This window comes from Ovis canadensis, chromosome X (assembly GCF_042477335.2).
Source record: "Ovis canadensis isolate MfBH-ARS-UI-01 breed Bighorn chromosome X, ARS-UI_OviCan_v2, whole genome shotgun sequence".
Classification (NCBI taxonomy): Eukaryota; Metazoa; Chordata; class Mammalia; order Artiodactyla; family Bovidae; genus Ovis; species Ovis canadensis.
This window is the reverse complement of record NC_091727.1, coordinates 26,083,583-26,104,714: the sequence shown is the minus strand read 5'-3', so window position 1 is coordinate 26,104,714 and position 21,132 is coordinate 26,083,583. Positions and strand designations below refer to the sequence as shown.

Here is a 21,132-nt window from a genome sequence, read left to right as displayed (position 1 = left end):
TAATAGTTTTCTTCATTCCTTCCATAAGATTTCCGTAGTTACTTCTATGTACAAAAAGCAGCAGGCCGTGTTTCATTGTGATCTGAACACATTCTACTCTGAATGTGGTACTAACTCCTACTCCAGTTTCAGAAAATTGACAGTCTTACAATATCTGTACGTTATGAATATACATAACATACTATTCTGTTTGAGCCTATTTGTTCCTAAGTCTCTCAGGAAATACTTCTTGTTGCCTCCATGAAGACTGTATACATTTTTCTAAAGTTTCTTTGTGGGTAAATTTTTTCTATGGTTGCTTTTGTTTATGGTGTATTTTCTGTTACTTGGTGCAAGTAATTGTTGATTCTTCCAGACCAACTGGATGATTTTGCTGTTGTGATCTTTTTTTTATTCCAGATTTTTGAAGTCTCTTATATGTTTGAATATTTCCGGTCCTGTTTTCTAAGAATTTTAATTTGAGAATCAAATTGTTACTGTCTTTTGCTTTTCATTGCTTCTGACTTTTATTCATTTGGCATTGTTGTATGTAACTCTAGTGGCTATGTGTACTTCCCTAGATTTTTTTTCTAGTTTTTAAATTCATAGATTTTTTTAAACAATTATTTAAATTAGAAGATAATTAAATGGTGTGTCAGGTTCTCTTGTATGAAGCAGTGATCAGTATACATATATCCCCTCCCTCATTAACTTCCCTCCCACCCGAACTCACCCCTCAAGGTCGTCACAGAGCTGATCCTTGTGTCACCCAGAACTTCCCCCACATGCCTGTTGTCCACATGGTAGTGCACATTTGTCCATGCCACTCTCTCAATTCGTCTCACTGTCTGCGTCCCCCGATGTGTCCACATGCCCGTTCTCTAGGTCTGTGTCTCCATTCTTGCCCTGCAAATAGATTTGTAACTACCCTTTTGTGGCCTTTCTTTCTCATTCTCTTAATAGTATATTTTGCAGATAGAAGTTTTTAATATTAACAAGGTTCCACTTATTATTTTCTTTCATGGACTGTGCTTTTGGTGTTGTGCCTAAACTCTCATTACCAAACTCAAGTTTTGCCCCCATGTTATCTTCTAGATTTTTTTGCCTATTCCTTATGGCATGTGAAATCCTAGTCCCTGTCCAGAAATTGAACCTCTTCCCCCAGCAGTGGAAGTGTTGAGTCTTAAACAGTGGACTGCCAGGGATGTCCCTGCAAATTTTTTTTTTACTTGTGAGTTTTTCATTTAGGTCTGTGATTCCTTTTCAGTTAATTATTTTGAAAGGTTTAGAGTTTGTATGTGGATTCATTTTTCTTAGATATGGATGCCTAGTTATCCCAGGACTGTAATTTTAAAAGACTGTCCTTTTCCATTAAATTGCCTTTGCGCCTTTGGTAAAGGTTGGTTGAGTGTTTGGGGTGTCTGTTTCTAGATTTTCTGTTCTGTGACATTGATCTGTCTAGTATTCTGTTAATAGCATACAGTCTTGAGTATTGTAGCTTTAAAGTAAGTTTTGAAATCCGCTAATATCAATTCTCTGACTTACATCTTTAATGTTGACTTCAGTGGGTATTATGATCATTTCATTTTTGACATAAAATTTAAATTGTTGGCTGCCATCGACAAGCTAACTTGCTGGAATTTTGAACAGAATTGCATTAAGTATCTAGGTTAAGTCAGAAATAAGTGACATCTCAACAATTATATCATCTGCCTATCGATGAACATGGCATGTCTATTTATTTAGATCTTCTTTAATTTTTTTCAGTGCAGTTTATGAGTTTTTCTTATGTAAATCTTACACATATTTTTAAAGAAATATTTCTAATATATTTTGGTGCTAATGTAAATGGTGTTTTTAATTGTAAGTTCCATCTCTTTGTTGGAAAAGAATTGACTATTATATATTAGCCTTATTAATATATTAATTATATAACAATTATATATTGATCCTATATTAACCTTATTAACCTATGCTCCTGGCTTATTAATGCCAGGAGTTTTCTTAGTGATGATTAGTAATTCCATTTTTCTCTTCCAAATATCTGTATCTTTTGCTTCCTTCTCTTATCTCATTGCATTGGCTAGGCCTTTCAGTACAGTGTTACATAGGCATGGTGAGAAGGGATATCCTCACCTTGTTCCTCACCTTAGTATGACAGCATCTGTCTTCTCACTGTGAAGTATGATGTTTTACCTGTATTCGTTTTCAGATGTTGTATATGAAGCTGAGGAAATGCCTGTCTGTATCTAGTTTGCTGAGAATTTTAATGATGAATGGGTGTTGGATTTTATCAGATGATGTTTTCCTTTCATCTGTTGATCTGATCTTGTGATTATCTTCCGTAGACTATTGTTATTATGATTTATGATTACTGATTTTCAAATGTTGCACATCTGAAATGCATCCTACTTAGATATAGTATGTAATTCCTTCTATAGATTGTGAGGTTTCTTTTATTTTGTTGGGGATTTTGCTTCTATGTTCATGAGAGGTATTTGTGTGCAATTTTTTTCTTTTAATTTCTTCCTCTGATTTTGATGTTCGAGTATAATACTCACCTCGCAGAAAGGAATTAGGAGGTGTTCCTTTTGCTTCTATTTTCTGGGAGAGATTGTAGAGAATTGTTATCATTTCTTCCTTAAATTTTGGATAGAATTCATCAATGGAAACCTCTGGGTCTGTTACTGTCTTTATTGGAAGCTTATTAGTTATAGATTAAATTTCTTTAATAGATACGACCTATTCAGAGTATCTATTTTTCTTTGTGAAAGTGGTGCTAAGTTATCCCTTCAAGCAGTTTCTCAACTGAACCTTTCATTTTTGTAGGCACAGAGTTGTTTATAATATTCACTGATTATCCTTTTTTTTGTTTTGTTTTGTTTTGTTTTGTTTTTAATTTTAAAATCTTTAATTCTTACATGCGTTCCCAAACATGAACCCCCCTCCCACCTCCCTCCCCATAACATCTCTCTGGGTCATCCCCATGCACCAGCCCCAAGCATGCTGCATCCTGCATCAGACATAGACTGGCAATTTAATTCTTACATGATAGTATACATGTTAGAATGCCATTCTCCCAAATCATCCCACCCTCTCCCTCTCCCTCTGAGTCCAAAAGTCCGTTATACACATCTGTGTCTTTTTTCCTGTCTTGCATACAGGGTCGTCATTGCCATCTTCCTAAATTCCATATATATATGTGTTAGTATACTGTATTGGTGTTTTTCTTTCTGGCTTACTTCACTCTGTATAATCGGCTCCAGTTTCATCCATCTCATCAGAACTGATTCAAATGAATTCTTTTTTATGGCTGAGTAATACTCCATTGTGTATATGTACCACAGCTTTCTTATCCATTCATCTGCTGATGGACATCTAGGTTGTTTCCATGTCCTGGCTATTATAAACAGTGCTGCGATGAACATTGGGGTACATGTGTCTCTTTCAATTCTGGTTTCCTCGGTGTGTATGCCCAGCAGTGGGATTGCTGGGTCATAAGGCAGTTCTATTTGCAATATTTTAAGGAATCTCCACACTGTTCTCCATAGTGGCTGTACTAGTTTGCATTCCCACCAACAGTGTAGGAGGGTTCCCTTTTCTCCACACCCTCTCCAGCATTTATTGCTTGCAGATTTTTGGATCGCAGACATTCTGACTGGTGTGAAGTGGTACCTCATTGTGGTTTTGATTTGCATTTCTCTAATAATGAGTGATGTTGAGCATCTTTTCATGTATTTGTTAGCCATCTGTATGTCTTCTTTGGAGAAATGTCAATTTAGTTCTTTGGCCCATTTTTTGATTGGGTCGTTTATTCTTCTGGAATTGAGCTGCATAAGTTGCTTGTATATTTTTGAGATTAGTTGTTTGTCAGTTGCTTCATTTGCTATTATTTTCTCCCATTCAGAAGGCTGTCTTTTCACCTTGCTTATATTTTCCTTTGTTGTGCAGAAGCTTTTAATTTTAATTAGATCCCATTTGTTTATTTTTGCTTTTATTTCCAGAATTCTGGGAGGTGGATCATAGAGGATCCTGCTGTGATTTATGTCTGAGAGTGTTTTGCCTATGTTCTCCTCTAGGAGTTTTATAGTTTCTGATCTTACATTTAGATCTTTAATCCATTTTGAGTTTATTTTTGTGTGCAGTGTTAGAAAGTGATCTAGTTTCATTCTTTTACAAGTGGTTGACCAGTTTTCCCAGAACCACTGGTTAAAGAGATTGCCTTTACTCCATTGTATATTCTTGCCTCCTTTGTCAAAGATAAGGTGTCCATATGTGTGTGGATTTATCTCTGGGCTTTCTATTTTGTTCCATTGATCTATATGTCTGTCTTTGTGCCAGTACCATGCTGTCTTGATGACTGTGGCTTTGTAGTAGAGCCTGAAGTCAGGCAAGTTGATTCCTCCAGTTCCATTCTTCTTTCTCAAGATTGCTTTGGCTATTCGAGGTTTTTTGTATTTCCATACAAATCTTGAAATGTCCATGGAGTCAGTAGTAATGGCCCTTCCTTCATTTCTGCTATTAGTAATTTAATTTGTGTTTTCTCTCCTTTTTCTTGTTTAGCCTGTGGAGAATTTTATCTTCTTTTTATTTTGTATCTTTAAAGAAACTTCTCTGGGTTTTGTTCTTTTTCTGCATTACCTTCCTTTCTTAGTGTCATTGGTTTCCGCTTTGATTTATTCTTCCTCTGCTTTTTCTTTTCTTTTACAAGTTTACTAATATAGAAGCTTAAGTTATTAATTGTAGGTTTTCTTTGTTATAGGCACTCAATGCTGTATATATCTCCTTACTGATTTTGCTGTATCAAACCACTTCTGATAAGTTATAATTTTGTTTTCATTTTGTAAAATATTTTAAAATTTCTCATTAGAGTTTCTCTTTGGCCCATGTGTTATTTAGATGTTTATTGTTTAGTCTGCAAATAATCTTTAACTTTCTTGCTGTCTTTTTGTTATCAATTTCTAGTTTATTTTCATCACGTTCTGAGAGCATTCTCTGTATTATTTGTATTGTTTTAAATTTGATGATGTACATTTTATGGCTTAGACTGCGATCTGTCTTGATGTATGTACCATATGAACTTGAAAATAATGTGTTTCCCTGCTGTCACTCAATATTCTATAAATGTCATTTAGATCTCGTTAATGGTTGTTAGTACTGCCCATTTTTATTCCTGATTTTCTTGTTCTGAATACTGCTTTACCAGAAGGAGTTTCAGTGAGTACATTTTTTTTTTTTACAACTCATATTAGCATCGTATAAGTTTTCTCTGTCCCTTTACTTTTTATCTATTCATGTCTTTGACTTTAGAGTGGGTTTCTTATAGATCCCAAGTTCTTAGTCACTCAGTCATGTCCCACTCTTTGCAAGCCCACGGACCATAGCCTGCCAGACTCCTCAGTCCATGGGGATTCTACAGGCAAGAGTACTGGAGTGGGCTGCCATGCTCTACTCCAGGGAATCTTCCCAACCCAGGTATCCAACCTTGGTCTCTTGCAATGCGTGTGGATTCTGTATGATCTGAGCCTCCAGGGAAGCCCAAAATAAAGGTGGACAGCAAGGGCTAGGTATACTTTGTTGTTTCCATTTCTTTTCATAAATCTCTATTTTATATTTGTATATTTATACTATTCACATTAAAAGTGATTATGCAGAGTTTGTTTCAGTTCAGTTCAGTTGCTCAGTCATGTCCGGCTGTTTGCAACCCCATGAATCACAGCACGCCAGGCCTCCCTATCCATCACCAACTCCCGGAGTTCATTCAGACACATCCATCGAGTCAGTGATGCCATCCACCCGTCTCATCCTCTGTCATCCCCTTCTCCTCCTGCCCCCAATCCCTCCCAGCATCAGAGTCTTTTCGAGTGAGTCAACTCTTCGCATGAGGTGGCCAAAGTACTGGAGTTTCAGCTTTAGCATCATTCCTTCCAAAGAAATCACAGGGCTGATCTCCTTCAAAATGGACTGGTTGGATCTCCTTGCAGTCAGTTTTTGTTTGTTGTATAAAGTCTTTGTTTTTCATTATTTTTGAAGTATTTTCCCCACGTGCTACTAAATTCTAGGTTGGTACTAGTGTTTTGTTTTTTTTGTTTTTTTGTTTTTTTTTTTCTTACAATGAATTGAAACTTTAATTCTGGTCTTTTCTTGATAGCATGGTTCACGAAGAGAAATTTTAAGTAATTGTTACTCTTGTTCTTCTATAGCAAGTTCTTCTTTTTTTTTTTTTCTAGTGTTCCTCAAGAATTATGTTTCCTTTTGGTTTTCAGAAGTTTGAGTGTGATATGTCAAAGTTTAGATTTTTTTTTTCTGTTTATCCTGCTTGGTATATTCTGAGCTTCCTAGATGCCATCCAACCATCTCATCCTCTGTCATCCCCTTCTCCTTATGTGCTCAATCTTTGCCAGCCTCAGGGTCTTTTCAAAAGAGTCAGTTCTTTGCATTAGGTATAGCAAAGTATTGGAGTTTCAGCTTCAACATCAGTCTTTCCAATGAATATTAAGGACTGATTTCCTTTAGGATGGACTGGTAGGACCTCCTTGCAGTCCAGGGGACTCTCAAGAGTCTTCTCCAATACTACAGTTCAAAAGTATCAATTCTTCAGTGCTCAGCTTTCTTTACAGTCCAACTCTCACATCCACACACGACTAGTAGAAAAGGCATAGCCTTGACTAGATGGACCTTTGTTGGCAAAGTAACATCTCTGCTTTTTAATATGCTGTCTAGGTTGGTCATACCTTTTCTTCCAAGGAGTAAGTATCTTTTAATTACATGGCTGCACTCACCATCTGCAGTGATTTTGGAGCCCCAAAAATAAAGTCTGACACTGTTTCCACTGTTTCCCCATCTATTTGCCATGAAGTGATGGGACAGGATGCCATGATCTTAGTTTTCTGAATGTCGAGTTTTAAGCCAACTTATAACTCCAATGGCGCCTTCACCATTGGTAATTTTGTGTCTACCAGGCCCAAGGACAGTGTCAACTGCCACCCAAACGTTCTTTGGGGATGCACAGCCTGGGCATGCTCCTTGCAGCTCTTAATTGAGGGGAGTCATGACACAGTGAGTTGACCCAGATCTTGCCCTGTGGGTCATGGAACAGAAAAAAGCAGAGAGTGACAGCAAGCAAGTGTTCATGGGAGAGAGAGAGCTAAAGTCAGGGGTCTCCAGCTGACAGTTTGGGCAAGACCACTGGAGTTCACCTTGGCAGCAATCCTAGTCACGATACCAAATATGTCACTGGTGAAAAGAGATTTCCTCAGTTCTTGCCCTTGCAAAGAAAGGGAAGGACTCTGGACTACTGCACATCAGGGAACTTGTCTTATGAAGGTCACTTTATCAGTCTTGTGAACTTGAGAAAATTGCAAGTTATCCATCTATAAATGGAGTCTGCTAAATCCTATCCTGCATGAATGCTGAAATGCATGTACTACATAGAAAGCAGAGTCATGCTGATTAAGAAACACTGGTCTTTCATTTAATGGAAGTTATGATTCAATGTGTTTTACATATACCCAACGTGTGGCTTTCAAAACTTTAAAACAGCAAACAATGTGATTTATATGATTAATACATTTGTATTCTGAAGCACAATAAACCTTATGAAAAGTAATTAACATTTGAAAATACTAAACTCCTTCCTCAGCTCCTTAATCTAATTTAAATCAACTTTCACTAGATATTTTTCCTATGGATAAAGGACAAAGATATATATTTTGTTAAAATGAGTTGTGCCTAAACACCCTTACTACATAAAACTGTAAAGAACAACAACATTTGTTCCCTCCAAACTGCTACTCTCTACTATTTAGGAGCTTGACACCTCTGTTCCAACACAAAAGGGTAGAAAGTGTCCGGGCCTCCCTCCCTAGATGTGGGAGGAGCTATAGGACTTGGCCCTGGAAGGGGCACAGGGCTCAGCCATTTTTGGAGCCCTGGCACTGCCTCTCAGCTCTGCTCTCTCAGCCTGATCTCTCAGAGCCTCGTCCTAGAGGTCTGGGAAGGAAGTCGGGACCGTATCGTGGATCTTGCCCAGTACCTCCAACACCTTCATCTTATTGGTCACAACACAAGCTCTCGGGCCCCACAGGAACTCGTAGTGCGGAGGATCCCCATTGGGCACCTGTCGGTACTTCAGGTACTTCTTCTGCGCCAGATCTTTGGTGATGAGCCTTCTGGGCTCCCCAGAGATCCAGTGCCTCCTCCCAGTATAGATCCCCAACACACTGAGGAATTCCCAGACCTCCTCCCCGGGGGCGCCGTTACCCTTCATGAAGATATTCCCTAGGAGCACAGTGAGGAAACCAGACTTGGGCAGACACTTCTCATCACTCAGACCTTCATCCCCCCGGAGGCTGAGCTTGTTGCTGAGAGCGTAGATGTTCTTGCTGCGGTAGACTTCCATTAGCTCCAGGCCAAACACCAGCTCCATGTGCTTAGACGCTCTCCTGAGGATCTCAGGGAAGTGCTGCCTATACTTCCTGCCAGTGACCTTCAGCAGGGCGTGCTGCGAGTTGGGCTCCTTCTTGGTGTATATCTCTAGCAGGAACTCCACCAGCATGCTGGCTTTCCTGGTCAGAGGATCTATGAGAAGGCTCTGAGTGGCAGAGGATTCCTAGGAGGCACCTGCACTTTCCTCCTCTGGGCCCTGGGCTCCTTCATCAGATCCTGCACAGGAAGGCTCTGCATCGGGAGAGCTAGGGGCCATGGCTCCCTGAAGCTCCTGGTGATCTCCAGTAGCAGGGGAGCTCGGGGGAGAAGCCTGAGAGACAGACGAGGGGGTGGAGGGGCACTCCTCTTTGGGGGCTGCAGAAGCACAGGTCTGGGCCTCCTGGGGATACTTAGTGTCCCCTGGACCTGGTGGAATTTCACACGGGCATGGTACTTGTTCTTGTGCCTCTGAGGCATGGTGACACAGGTTATGGATCACAAGCGCATGTGGGCAGGGTGGCAGGCAAGGAGGGCCCCTAGAGGAAGGACAAGCAGATGTTGTGAGCAACTGCAATGAGGAGAGTCCTCCCTGGCTTGAACTCAAGCTGCCTCTGAGGGGTCCTTGAGGCCAGTGCTCTAGGACCCATAAATCTCATGTTCTCCTGGTGAGCCCTTTCCTTGAGACTGCTGAGTAAGAAGTGAGAGTGATTGCTGGGGCGCAGCCAGACAGCCCTGCCTGGGCGTTAGAAGGAGAACTGTGGGAGCTGGCAAGTGAGGCAGGTCCTTTCAGTTCACATTTCAGAGTCATGATGAAAACTGGGGCAAGACTCCCTCATATTCCCCCCGCCCCCAAACCCACCCACCCTGTTCCCTCTCTTGCTTTGAAGTTGATGCTGCAACCTTTCCTGTCACCCCAGACAATGACATGAGGGAATGTTCAGGCCCCCAGTGAAGGGAGCAGGGACCTGCCCTTGTGCTGTCTCGATACTGCCCCTTCACAACCAAGCTGCAGCCTCCCCTGACAGCCACCGCCCCTGGCCCTGTGTTTGGCTGGGAGGAAGTGCTGGTCACAAGGGTGGGTCCTGAGTCGGCCGTGTGATGCGGAGGATGTTCATTACCCTGACTCCTCCGGAGCCCTGACATCCTCCCTCTGCTGACCGGCTGCCAGACCTTCAGAACGTGGTCCCCACTTCCCCGATTATCCCGTGTTGGTGATCGCAGTCAGGGAGCCCCTCCAAATTTAGAACTGCCCAGATGCTGACTGGTTGCTCTCTGGCCAAGTCACGCTGGGTAAGGGGTTAGGGGTGGCCGCCAATCTGGTATGTGGAGACACTCAGTCCCCCCGTGGGTCCCTCCTTCACTCCACAGAATCCCGGACTTCTCTCCCACCGAACAGAGCCAGGGTCCACCAACCCCACACCCAGATCCACCACCCCTGAACCCAGGTTATGTCCTGAGAACCCGTGTGTGTAGCCGATGGACATTGCACCTAAGAGTCAGGCCCGAGCCTCCAGGCATAGAGTAGGTGCGGGATTGCCAGGGGGCTGTGAAGTCCCCTCTTTTTAGATGGAAAAAGTGTTAGGAGTGCCAGGGCATATCTTTGTAACTATCCAGTGCACTTGTAATTCATGTCACCTTCGACTTGGACCCCTGATGAGACCTCGGACTCCTCCCTCTGGGCACAGCTACAGCAGCTCTCAAAGACAGCAGCCCTCTCAAAGATGACATCGCACCCCAGCGTGGATAGGGGGCCATCACTTCCTATCATGCTTCTGGGCTCCAGGAGGACAGCAGGGGCAGGGCCTGGGTGGGCGGGGTTCCGGGGGAGTTTCCCACAGGGGCGGGGATGTGGTCCCTTCTTCGACTCATAGTGGGTCCTGGGATGTCCCTGCTGGTCTCAGTCAACTGGCCTCACTCCTTGCCTCTCACTTCTCTCAGTAAACCAAGCAGGAAGAATTTGGGAGTCCGAGCCTGACAGCCTTCCTGGAGCTGCTGAGACAGACAGTGAGGGCACTCTGGGGCACATGTGTGCTGAGTGATGCTCTGTCCTCTATCCTTGTCTTCCCCTGAGTGTAATGCTGCATTACGTGCCCTCTGCTGACCTGAGGGCAAGGCCTCACCTGGAAGATGTCAATCCCCAGACTCCTGGTGAAAAGCGCACTGGCATCTCCTCTGATTGCTTCTGCCTAAGGCTTCCTGGAAATGGCTGCTGCAGGTAAGATAAGTGAGAGGAAAGGATGGGAGAATGCTTTCTGTGGTGTGGAACCCCTGACATCTCACTCAGGATCTTTATATTGACTGCAGATGGAGCCTGGAAACCCTTCCCTTTCTGGTATAAAATAACCCCTGTCCCCAACCATGCCCCACACAATCCCAGCAGAGAAAGTGAAGCGGCTCCTTAGCCTGACGGTTCTCACTGTGAGCTCTTAGTCGACTGCAGGGGCATTGCTCGAACGTTCTGAGATGAATTCCTGTCCTTTTTTACAATTACTGTGATACAAGCTTTGCTCTTTTAGTCCATGTGTGACAGTCTCTTAAGCTGACCATTTACAAGGGCCAGTTGTCATCCACTAACAAAGCTTGTGCTGGTTATTGCATGACCTCTGGGCCATACTGCCATGTCCATCCCAAACTTTGGTGCCCCATGATCCTGGGATGGGGCTCTGAGATGCTGCCTCAGGTTCCTTCAGTGAAGCAGTAGAGGCTCATGATCCCATGGCCCAGGGGAAGAACCAACCACTCCAGTTTAAAGCCTTTTCTAGCTGATCCTGTTGTCTGTTTCCTCTGTGGCCCACACACCTGTGTCAGCCTCAGAGTACTCCCCCACCTGGGCACCCATAGGGTCAAGTTCAGTGGAGACTTATTGTTCCTCAGGGATTATTTCTTTTATGTTCTTGCTTTTGTTAGTAGTTGTCTTTGTTCCTTGTATAAGTTTTCCATGGTTTGTTCTGGGTACAGGAAATCATCCGCCGACCTTTGACAGTGGTCTCAGCTACTCTGGATGTGGTACTAAATCTGTAAATGATTTAAGGAAAATAGACAGTCTTACAATATGCCCTCATGAATACACATAAGATATTATTCTGTTTGAGACTTCTTTTTCCTAAGGGGCTCAGGAAATTCTTCTTGTTGCCTTCGTGTAGACTGCATACATTTTTCTAAGGTTTCTTTGCAGCTACATTTTTCATATTATTGCTTTTGTTTATGGTGTGTTTTCTATTACATGGTCTGCATATTGTCGATTCTTCCAGACCAGTCTCTTGATTTTGCTGTGTTGATCTTTTTTATGCCAGATTTCTGAAGTGAGTTATATGTGTCAATATTTTCTGTGCCTGTTTCCTAAGAATTTCAATTCGAGGATCAGATTCTTACCGTGATAGTTTGCTTTTCATTATTGCTGACTTTTATTCATTTTGCATTGGTGCATGTAACTCTGTACTGGCTATGTGTTCTTATGATATTTTTTTCTAGTTTTAAATTAGTAGACTTTTAAAAAGTTGTTTTAATCAACAGGTACTTGCTTTGTAATGTTGTGTTGTTTCTGCTATACAACAGGATGAATCAGCGCTACGTATACATAGTCCTCCTGCCTGATGAGACTTCCTCCCACACCCTCATCTCACCCCTCTAGGCTGGCACACAGCACCAGGCTGAGCTCCCTGTATTATATAGCAGTTTCACACCAGCTTACTTTTGTACACATGAGACTCTATATTTGTCAGTGCCACGCTCACAGTTCATCCTACCCACGCCTTCCCTTGCTGTGTCCACAGGTCCATTCTCCACATCCATGTCACTATTCCCGCCCTTCAGATAGGCTCGTGAGTACCGTTCCTACTTTCCATGTATATGCGTTAATGTACGTTACTTTTCTAACTTTCTTCGCTCTGTAAACAGGCTCTAGGTGCGTCCACCTCACTACAAGTGACTTAAATTTGCTCCTTTTTATGGCTAAGATTCCATTGTATGTGGCTACCACAACTTCACTATCCAGTCATCTGTCAGTTGAAGCCTACTTTGCTTCCATGTCATGTCTATTGGAAGTAGTGCTGCAATGAACATTGGATACAGGTGTCTTTTCAATTCTTCTTTTCTCAGTGTATATGCCCAGTATTTCTATTGCTGGGTCATATGGTAGTTTTAATCCTAGTTCTAAAGGAACCTCCCTAGTGTTCTCCATAGTGGCTATATCAATTTCCCTTCCCCCCTTTTCTCTAAACTCTCCCCAGTATTTGATGCTTGTACAAATTTTGATGATGACCATTCTGACCTCTATGAGGTGACACGTCATTGTAATTTTGATCTGCATTTATTTCATGAAGAGTGATGTAGCTCCTCTTTTCATGTGTTTATGTGTTTGTTGCCCCTTCGTATTTCTTTTTTAAAAGAACAGACTTAGGATTGGAGAACATTCAGCAGAAAGTATAGAGAGGACCCATATAGCCACTCTCTTCCTCCACTTGGTATCTTCTATTATTATTATCTTGTATTGGTTCAATGGATATAAGTTTGTTTTTTACAGTTGATCAACTAATGTCAGTATGTCATTATTACCTATTGTCCATTGTTTACAATGCATTTTACTTTTGTGTTTTACAGTTCTTTAGTGTTTGACAGATGCATGATATTATCAACTCAGCCAACACGGTGTCGTGCAAAGGAGTGTGAATGCCCTATCGATCTCCCATGCTCCATCTGTCCATCCCTCAAAACCTCACCTGGAACCCCTGACAACTACTGAATGTTTTACTCTTTCTAAAGATTTGCATTTTCCAGACTGCAACATTGACGGAATCATACAGTATGTAGGCTTTTTATACTGGCTCCTTCTGCTAATCAATATACATTGAATTGTCTCTATAGCTTTTCATGGTTTGAAATGTTTTCTTCCAGGACTGAATAGCATTCCATGAAGCTTACCATAGTTTGTTTCCCCACTCATCTACTGAAGGTCATCTTTGCTGATTTTGGTTTTTGGCAGCTATGACTTATTCTGCTATTAAAATTTGGTTGAACGTTTTTGGATGGCCACAAGGTTTTGGCTCTTTTGAGTAAATACCTTAACGTTCATTTGCTAGATCATGTGATGAGACTATATTTAGCTTAAAAGAATTTGCCAGACGGTTTCCAAAGTATCAGTGTCACTGCATTCCCTTTAGCAATGAATTCATTTCCAGTAGTTTGCCTGTTTCCTCTTCATTTATTTGGACTTCTGTTTTCCTGGTTTGTTCCTTCATTTGTGTAGTATTTCTCTGCCCTTTCCATTATTATTATTATTATTTTAGTTATCGTGTTTCAGGTCTCCTTTTCCAAGGCTTCAAGGTTGAATTCTTTCTTCTTTTTTGTTTCTGCCCTCTAAAGTTGGTCCAGTGGTTTGTGTAAGCTTCTTATAGAGTGAGATTTGTGCAGAGTTTTTTTTTTTTTCTATTTTTGTTTGTTCCTCTGATGGGCAAGGCTGAGTAGGTGGTAATTCTGTGTTGATGATCAGGTTTGTATTTTTCTTTTGTGGTTTAGATGAGGCGTCCTGCACAGGGTGCTATCAGTGGTTTGGTGATGCTGGGTCTTGTCTTCCAAGTGGTTTCCTTTGTGTCAGTTCTCACTATTTGATATCCTAAGGTTAGTGCTCTGGTAGTCTAGGATCTTGGAGCCATGGACCCACTCTAAAGACTCGGGGCTTGACCTTGAGTTTTGCGTGGGTCTATATATGCTTTTCTGCTGGTCATATACTCCTGTCCACTCTAAGCTGGTAATCTGCATGCACTTCTCTGTCTAAAGGTGTATTCCTGATGTATCTGTGGGGAGAGATGTATTCCACCTCCACCGACTCCTCTTGCCATCTTGTTCCTCCTGGGCAAAAATCGAGAGAGTTCCTTGGACTGCAAGGAGATCTAACTAGTCAATTCTAAAGGATATCAGTCCTGAATATGCACTGGAAGGACTGATGCTGAAGCTGAAGCTCCAGTACTTTGGAGACCTAATGTGAAGAACTGACTCGTTGGAAAAGACCCCCATGCTGGAAAATATTGAAGGCAGGAAGAGAAGGGAACAGCAGAGGATGGAATGGTTGAACGGCATAACCTACTCAATGGACATGAGTTTGAGTAAGCTCTGGGAATTGGAGATGGACAGGGAAGCTTGGCGTGCTGCAGTCCATGGGGTTGCAAAGAGTCAGACACTACCGAGAGACTGAACAGAAAAGTTGAGTCATCAAAATATTCTTGTCATTGCTGTATTTTCTGGATGAGTTGAAGCCTTCCCTTGCTGCAAGGCTGATTCCCTTACAGTGGCAAAGAAAGTGTGAGAAAATGTGTTCTCTGCTTGGTTTATCAACTGTGATCCAGGTACACGTTTCCTTGGGCAGATTATACAAGCTTTAAGCAAAACCTTGCAGGCTTCTTGAAATTATCATTGTCCCTATGACCCACAAACATCAGGGAGGATTGACAGAAACAATACAAAAACTGCACTCTAGCAATATAAGAAATAGGAAATTGGGGCTTAATGAATTACAAATTGGTGATAATTTTCCAATTTGATAAATTGTACCTTTGTCATTAGAATTGAAACATTAATTTTTCTCTCTCTACCATATCACTCCAGAAATTAGAAACTCTCTGTGTTCTTATTTTCTTAAGAAAATAGTTATTATTCAAAAGTTAAGTAAGAATCTGTTCTTATCGTGGGACACAAGTGGAAACATTGATTATACTACTGAGACTTTGAGTGGAATGTCATATTTGACAGACACAGGTAGACTTAGATATGACCAGATAACTTCAGGAAACTAAAGTTAACCATCAGTTCAGTTCAGTTCAGTTGCTCAGTCGTGTCCAACTCCTTGCAACCCCATGAACTGCAGCACTCCAGGCCTCTCTGTCCAGCACCAACTCCCGGAGTTCAGTGAAACTCAGGTCCATCGAGTCGGTGATGCCATCCAGCCATCTCATCCTCTGCTGTCCCCTTCTGCTCCTGCCCCCAATCCCTCCCTGCACCAGAGTCTTTTCCAATGAATCAACTCTCCACCTGAGATGGCCAAAGTATTGGAGTTTCAGCTTTAGCATCATTCCTTCCAAAGAACACCCAGGACTGATCTCCTTTAGAAGGGACTGGTTGGATCTCCTTGCAGTCCAAGGGACTCAAGAGTCCTCTCCAACACCACGGTTCAAAAGCATCAATTCTTTGGTGCTCAGCTTTCTTCACAGTACAAATCATACATCCATACATGACCACTGGAAAAACCATAGCCTTGACTAGATGGACCTTTGTTGCCAAAGTAATATCTCTGGTTTTAAATATGCTATCTAGGTTGGTCATAACTTTCCTTCCAGGGAGTAAGCGTCCTTTAATTTCATGCCTGCAATCACCATCTGCAGTGATTTCGGAGCCCAGAAAAATAAAGTCAGCCACTGTTTCCGCTGTTTCCCCATCTATCTGACATGAAGTGATGGGACCGGATACTATGATCTTGGTTTTCTGAATGTTGAGCTTTAAGCCAATTTTTTCACTCTCCTGTTTCCCTTTCATGAAGAAGCTCTGCAGTTCTTCTTCACTTTCTGCCATAAGGGTGGTATCATCTGCATATCTAAGGTTAGAGATATTTCTCCTGGCAATCTTGATTCCGGCTTGTGCTTCTTCCAGCGCAGCGTTTCTCATGATGTACTCTGCATATAAGCTAAATAAGCAGGGTGAAAATATACAGCCTTGATGTACTCCTTTTCCTATTTGGAATCAGTCTGTTGTTCCACATCCAGTTCTAACTGTTGCTTCCTGACCTGACCTGCATACAGGTTTCTCAAGAGGCAGGTCAGGTGGTCTGACATTCCCATCTCTTTCAGAGTTTTCCACAGTTTATTGTGATCCACACAGTCAAAGGCTTTGGCATAGTCAGTAAAGCAGAAATAGATGTTTTTCTGGAACTCTCTTGCTTTTTTGATGATCCAACAGATGTTGGCAATTTGATCTCTGATTCCTCTGCCTTTTCTAAAACCAGCTTGAACATCAGGGAGTTCACGGTTCACGTATTGCTGAAGCCTGGCTTGGAGAATTTTGAGCATTACTTTACTAGCATGTGAGATGAGTGCAATTGTGTGGTACTTTGAGCATTCTTTGGCATCGCCTTTCTTTGGAATTGGAACGAAAACTGACCTTTTCCAGTCCTGTGGCCACTGCTGAGTTTTCCATATTTGCTGGCATATTGAGTTCAGCACTTTCACAGCATCATCTTTCAGTATTTGAAATAGCTCAACTGGAATTCCTTCACCTCCACTAGCATTGTTCATAGTGCTGCTTCCTAAGGCCACCTTGACTTCACATTCCAGGATATCTGGCTCTAGGTAAGTGATCACACCATCATGATTATCTGGGTCATGAAGATCTTTTTTGTACAGTTCTTCTGTGTATTCTTGCCACCTCTTCTTAATATCTTCTGCTTCTGTTAAGTCCCTACAATTTCTGTCTTGTATTGAGCCCATCTTTGCATGAAATATTCCCTTGGTATCTCTAATTTTCTTGAAGATATCGCTAGTCTTTCCCATTTATTCTTTTCCTTTATTTCTTTGCATTGATTGCCGAGGAAGACTTTCTTATCTCTTCTTGCTATTCTTTGGAATTCTGCATTCAAATGGGTATATCTTTCCTTTTCTCCTTTGCTTTTCCCTTCCCATCTTTTCACAGCTATTTGTAAGGCCTCTTCAGACAGCCGTTGCTTTTTGCATTTCTTTTCCTAATCCCCCTCTTACTCTGTATTAGACACTGGCACCTTCCCTGTCACCCAGAGGAGTGGAGGGAGTGATAAGTCCCTCTCCAAAGGGTCTGGGATCCTCCCTTCTGCTGCCTCTTGGCTGTACCATCACAACCAAGTTCTAACCTGTCCTCTCAGACCCCACCCACCTTTCCTGAGTTTGGCCAGGAGGAAGTGCTGACCACAGGGGAGGGTCCTGATTCACCCGTGTGTGTGTGTGTGTGTGTGTGTGTGTGTGTGTGTGTGTGTGTGACCCTGTGACTCTGGAGAAGGAGAGGAGGGAGCGCTCAGCCTCCCACCTAAGGGTCCCGGGACCCGCCCTTCTGTAAGCACGCTCTAACCTCCCCACTCTGACTGCAGCCTCTCTTCCCTGTGTTTGGCCGGGAGGAAGTGCTGACCGCAGGGGAGGGTTCTGATTCGCCCATGTGTCGGGGAGGATGGTCATCACCCTTGCTCCTCCTGAGCCCTGACATCCTCCCTGTACTGACCAGCTACCAACCCCTCAGACCGAGGTCCCCTCCTCCCTGAGTGTCCCACATCTGAGAATGCAGTGAGGGAACCCCTCACCCTTTAGAGTTGTCAGGATGCTGCCCAGATGCTCCCCAGCCAAGTCACAGTGGGTGGGGTTTAGGCGTGGCTGCCTTTTTGGGGTGTGGAGACCCTCAGTTCCCCCAAAGTTCCATCCATCACTGCACAGAGTCCAGGGCTTTCCCTCTACTGAGCAGAACTGGAGTCCACCAGCCCCGGACCAAAGCCTTCCTCTCAGAGACCACCTGGGTGAAGCAGATGGCTTAAGATACAGGCCCGCATCTTCCAGGGGAGAGCAGTGGCGGGGGTGGCCAGGAGTTGTCAGGCCCCCTCTTCAGAGGGAAAGGGCTTGGTCGTGCCAGACTTCTGTCCTGGCACTTGTAACTCACAGCACCTCACAGTTTGACATCTGCTGAGACCTGGGTGTCCTCCCTCTGGGCACCCTACATTGCAGTTCTCAAAAATCACAGCAGCTCTTGAAGATGGCATCTCACCCACAGCGTGTGTAGGAGGCACTCACTTCCTGTCACGAGCTTCTGTGTTCCAGGCAGACAGCAGAGGCAGCGCCAGGGTGGGCAGTGTTCCATGGGAGCTTCTGCAGGATTGGCATTTGGACCTTTCCTTGAATCTTAGTAGATCCTGTGACAACACTGTGCTGAGCTGGGTCGACTAGTCTCCTTCCGAGGCTCAAATTTTCCCAGGCAATTATATGATAGTTTGAATATTCTTTTGCATTGTACTTCTTTGGGATGGAAGGAAAACTGACCTTTTCCAGTCCTGTGTCCTCTGCTGAGTGGTCCAAATTTGCTGGCCAATTGAGTGCAGTACTTTAACAACATCATCATTTAGGGTTTGAAATAGCTCAGCTGAAATTCCATCACCTCCACTAGCTTTGTTCCTAGGAATGCTTCCTAAGGCCCCCTTGACTTCGCACTCTTGGATGTCTGGCTCTACGTGAGTGATCACAACATCGCTGTTATCTGGGTTATAAAGACCTTTGTTGAACAGTTCTTCTGTATCTCCTTGCCACCTCTTCTTAAAATTCTTTGCTTCTGTTCTGTCCCTATAGTTTCTGTCCTTTATTGTGCCCATCTTTGCATGAAATGTTCCCTTGGTATCTCCAATTTTCTTGAAGAGAAGTCTAGTCTTTCCCATTCTATTTTTTCCCTCTATTTCTTTGCAGTGTTCACTTGAAAATGCTTTCTTATTACTCCTTGCTGTTCTTTGGAAATCTGCATTCAGATTGGTATATCTTTCCTTTGCCTTTTGCTTCTCTTCGTTCTCAGGTATTTGTAAGACCTCTGTAGACAACCATTTAGCTTTTTTCATTTCTTTTTCTTGTGGATGGTTTTGGTTACCACCTCCTATACCTTGTTCTGAACCTCCATCTTTAGTTTTTCAGGCAGTCTTTCTACCAGATCATATCCCTTGAAACTATTCCACACCTCCACCGTATAATCATAAGGAACTTGATTTAGGTCATATCTGAGTGGCCTAGTGATTTTCTCTACTTTCTTCAATTTAAGTCTGTATTTTGTAGTAAGGAGCTTATGATCTGAGCCAGAGTAAGGTCCAGTGTCGGGAGCCAGCGTGAGGAATTCCACCCGTGACAAGGTCATGCGGCAAGAGCTCTGATGGCAAGGCTAATCAGACCTCAGGTTTTCCCCCTGGTATTTCCTGAGCATCCTCCCCCCCCCAAAATAAGAATCTGCCTGCTTTTCCACTTTTCTAATATTCTCTGGAAAAAGTCAACTCAGGGCTTTAGTCGTCTGCATTTGAAAGGGATGTTTCAGTTAACCCCCTCTGATAGCTCTCTAGCTTGCCTAACAGGTTCCCCAGACCTCTTACAGCTTGTGAATTGCTTACAGCCCCCCAACCGTGAGAGGCACAAAGCTTGAAAGCATCTTAAAGATACAGAGCCTTTTCTAAAGAGTTAAAAATTATATTGGTAGAGGGCTTTCACTGTTGACTTAATGACTGCTGCCAGGCCTCCATATTCTTTATCTTTTAGGCACCTGGAAGGATGTTACTCAATGTAAGCAGGATGTAGAAAAAGATACATAGTAGTTTTGATGTTAGCAACACTAGACTTTTGAGTTAATTGCTTCTCTTTTGCTGTAAATCACTGTACTCCCTCCACTTGTTATAAGTTGCTGTATCTTTGCTGTGTAAGAATGTAACTTTATTTAGTGCTTTCTGAGAGTGGCACTAGACCTTGGGAAGATCAACACAAATAAGTCTTCTGGTTGACAAACCCTTATCAGAAAAAAGGCTGTAAAATATTAATTGGCCCTTTTGGCTGGAAGATGATGTAAATTACCTAAGCCTTGTGTATACAATTAGGTATGCAGAGAGAAAAGCCTGGTTTTGATAAGTGTCTGGACTGCTAACGCTGCATAACTTTGTGTTACCCATTGATCTCCATGTTTTATCAAAAGTATAAAAGGCCTTCTGAACAATAGAGGACGGAGCCAGTCGCTGGACTGGTTTCCCCTGTGTCTCCCTCTCTCCTTTTTTCCCTTTCCCTCCCTTTGCTGTTTACTTTAACTTCAGGTTGAATTCCCATCTGGGGCACGGAGGCTCGCCAAGTCTACTTACTTGCCCTGGCTGTTAAGACCCGCGCGAAAGGGAGCCTAAGGCGAGGCACCCTTAAATATTCAAGCCAAGTGAGCGCCGGTGGCCCAATGTAGATGATGCAAATTCCTTGTCTGGAATTTTATTGGCCTTCCACTTAATCCAAGTTGTTCAGCCCTCTTTCTCCACTTAATTTTCCTACTATGCTATTGTTTCTTAATAATCTTATATCAATCAATATATACGTTTTTCTCACGCCAACGCCGTCCACCCTTCGAATTCCCTGGATCCACTGGGGCTGGACCCCGGCACTCCAGGTCTTGTTTTTGCAGACTGTGTAGAGCTTCTCCATTTTCAGCTGCAATTAAATTTGGCCATTCACATCCATCTTAGTTGTCTGATTTCTAAAATATTGATGATCACTCTTGCCATCTCCCCCTTGACCAATTTCCATTGATTCATAGACCTAACATTCAAGGTTCCTATGTAGGACTGTTCTTTACAGCACCAGACTATACTTTTACCACCAGACACATCCACAACTGAGCATCGTTTTGACTTTGGCCCAGTCCCTTCATTCTTACTGTAGCTATTTCTGGGCTCTTCCCCAATAGTATATTAGACATCTACTGACCTGGGGGGCTCATCTCCTGGTATCATATATTTTTGTCTTTTCATACTGTTCATGGGGTTCTCAAGGCAAGGATACTGAAGTGGTTTGCTATTTTCCTCTCCAGTGGACCGCTTCTGAAACTTGGACGAATGCCAGAAATATAATACTGAATGGGAAAAGCAATGTTCAGTTCAGTTCAGTCACTCAGTCATGTCCGACACTTTGCAACCCCATGGACTACAGCATGCCAGGTTTCCCTGTCCATCACCAG

The 21,132-nt window shown here is 42.8% G+C and overlaps 1 protein-coding gene across 1 annotated transcript; it reads right to left on the bottom strand.

The window, feature by feature from the left end:
- Window positions 1-7,963: 7,963 nt before the first annotated feature.
- On the bottom strand, window positions 7,964-8,536 carry LOC138930654 (melanoma-associated antigen B18-like). The gene has a single exon (XM_070291155.1). The coding sequence runs from the start codon at window positions 8,534-8,536 to the stop codon at window positions 7,964-7,966; it is 573 nt and encodes a 190-aa protein (XP_070147256.1).
- Window positions 8,537-21,132: the final 12,596 nt, after the last annotated feature.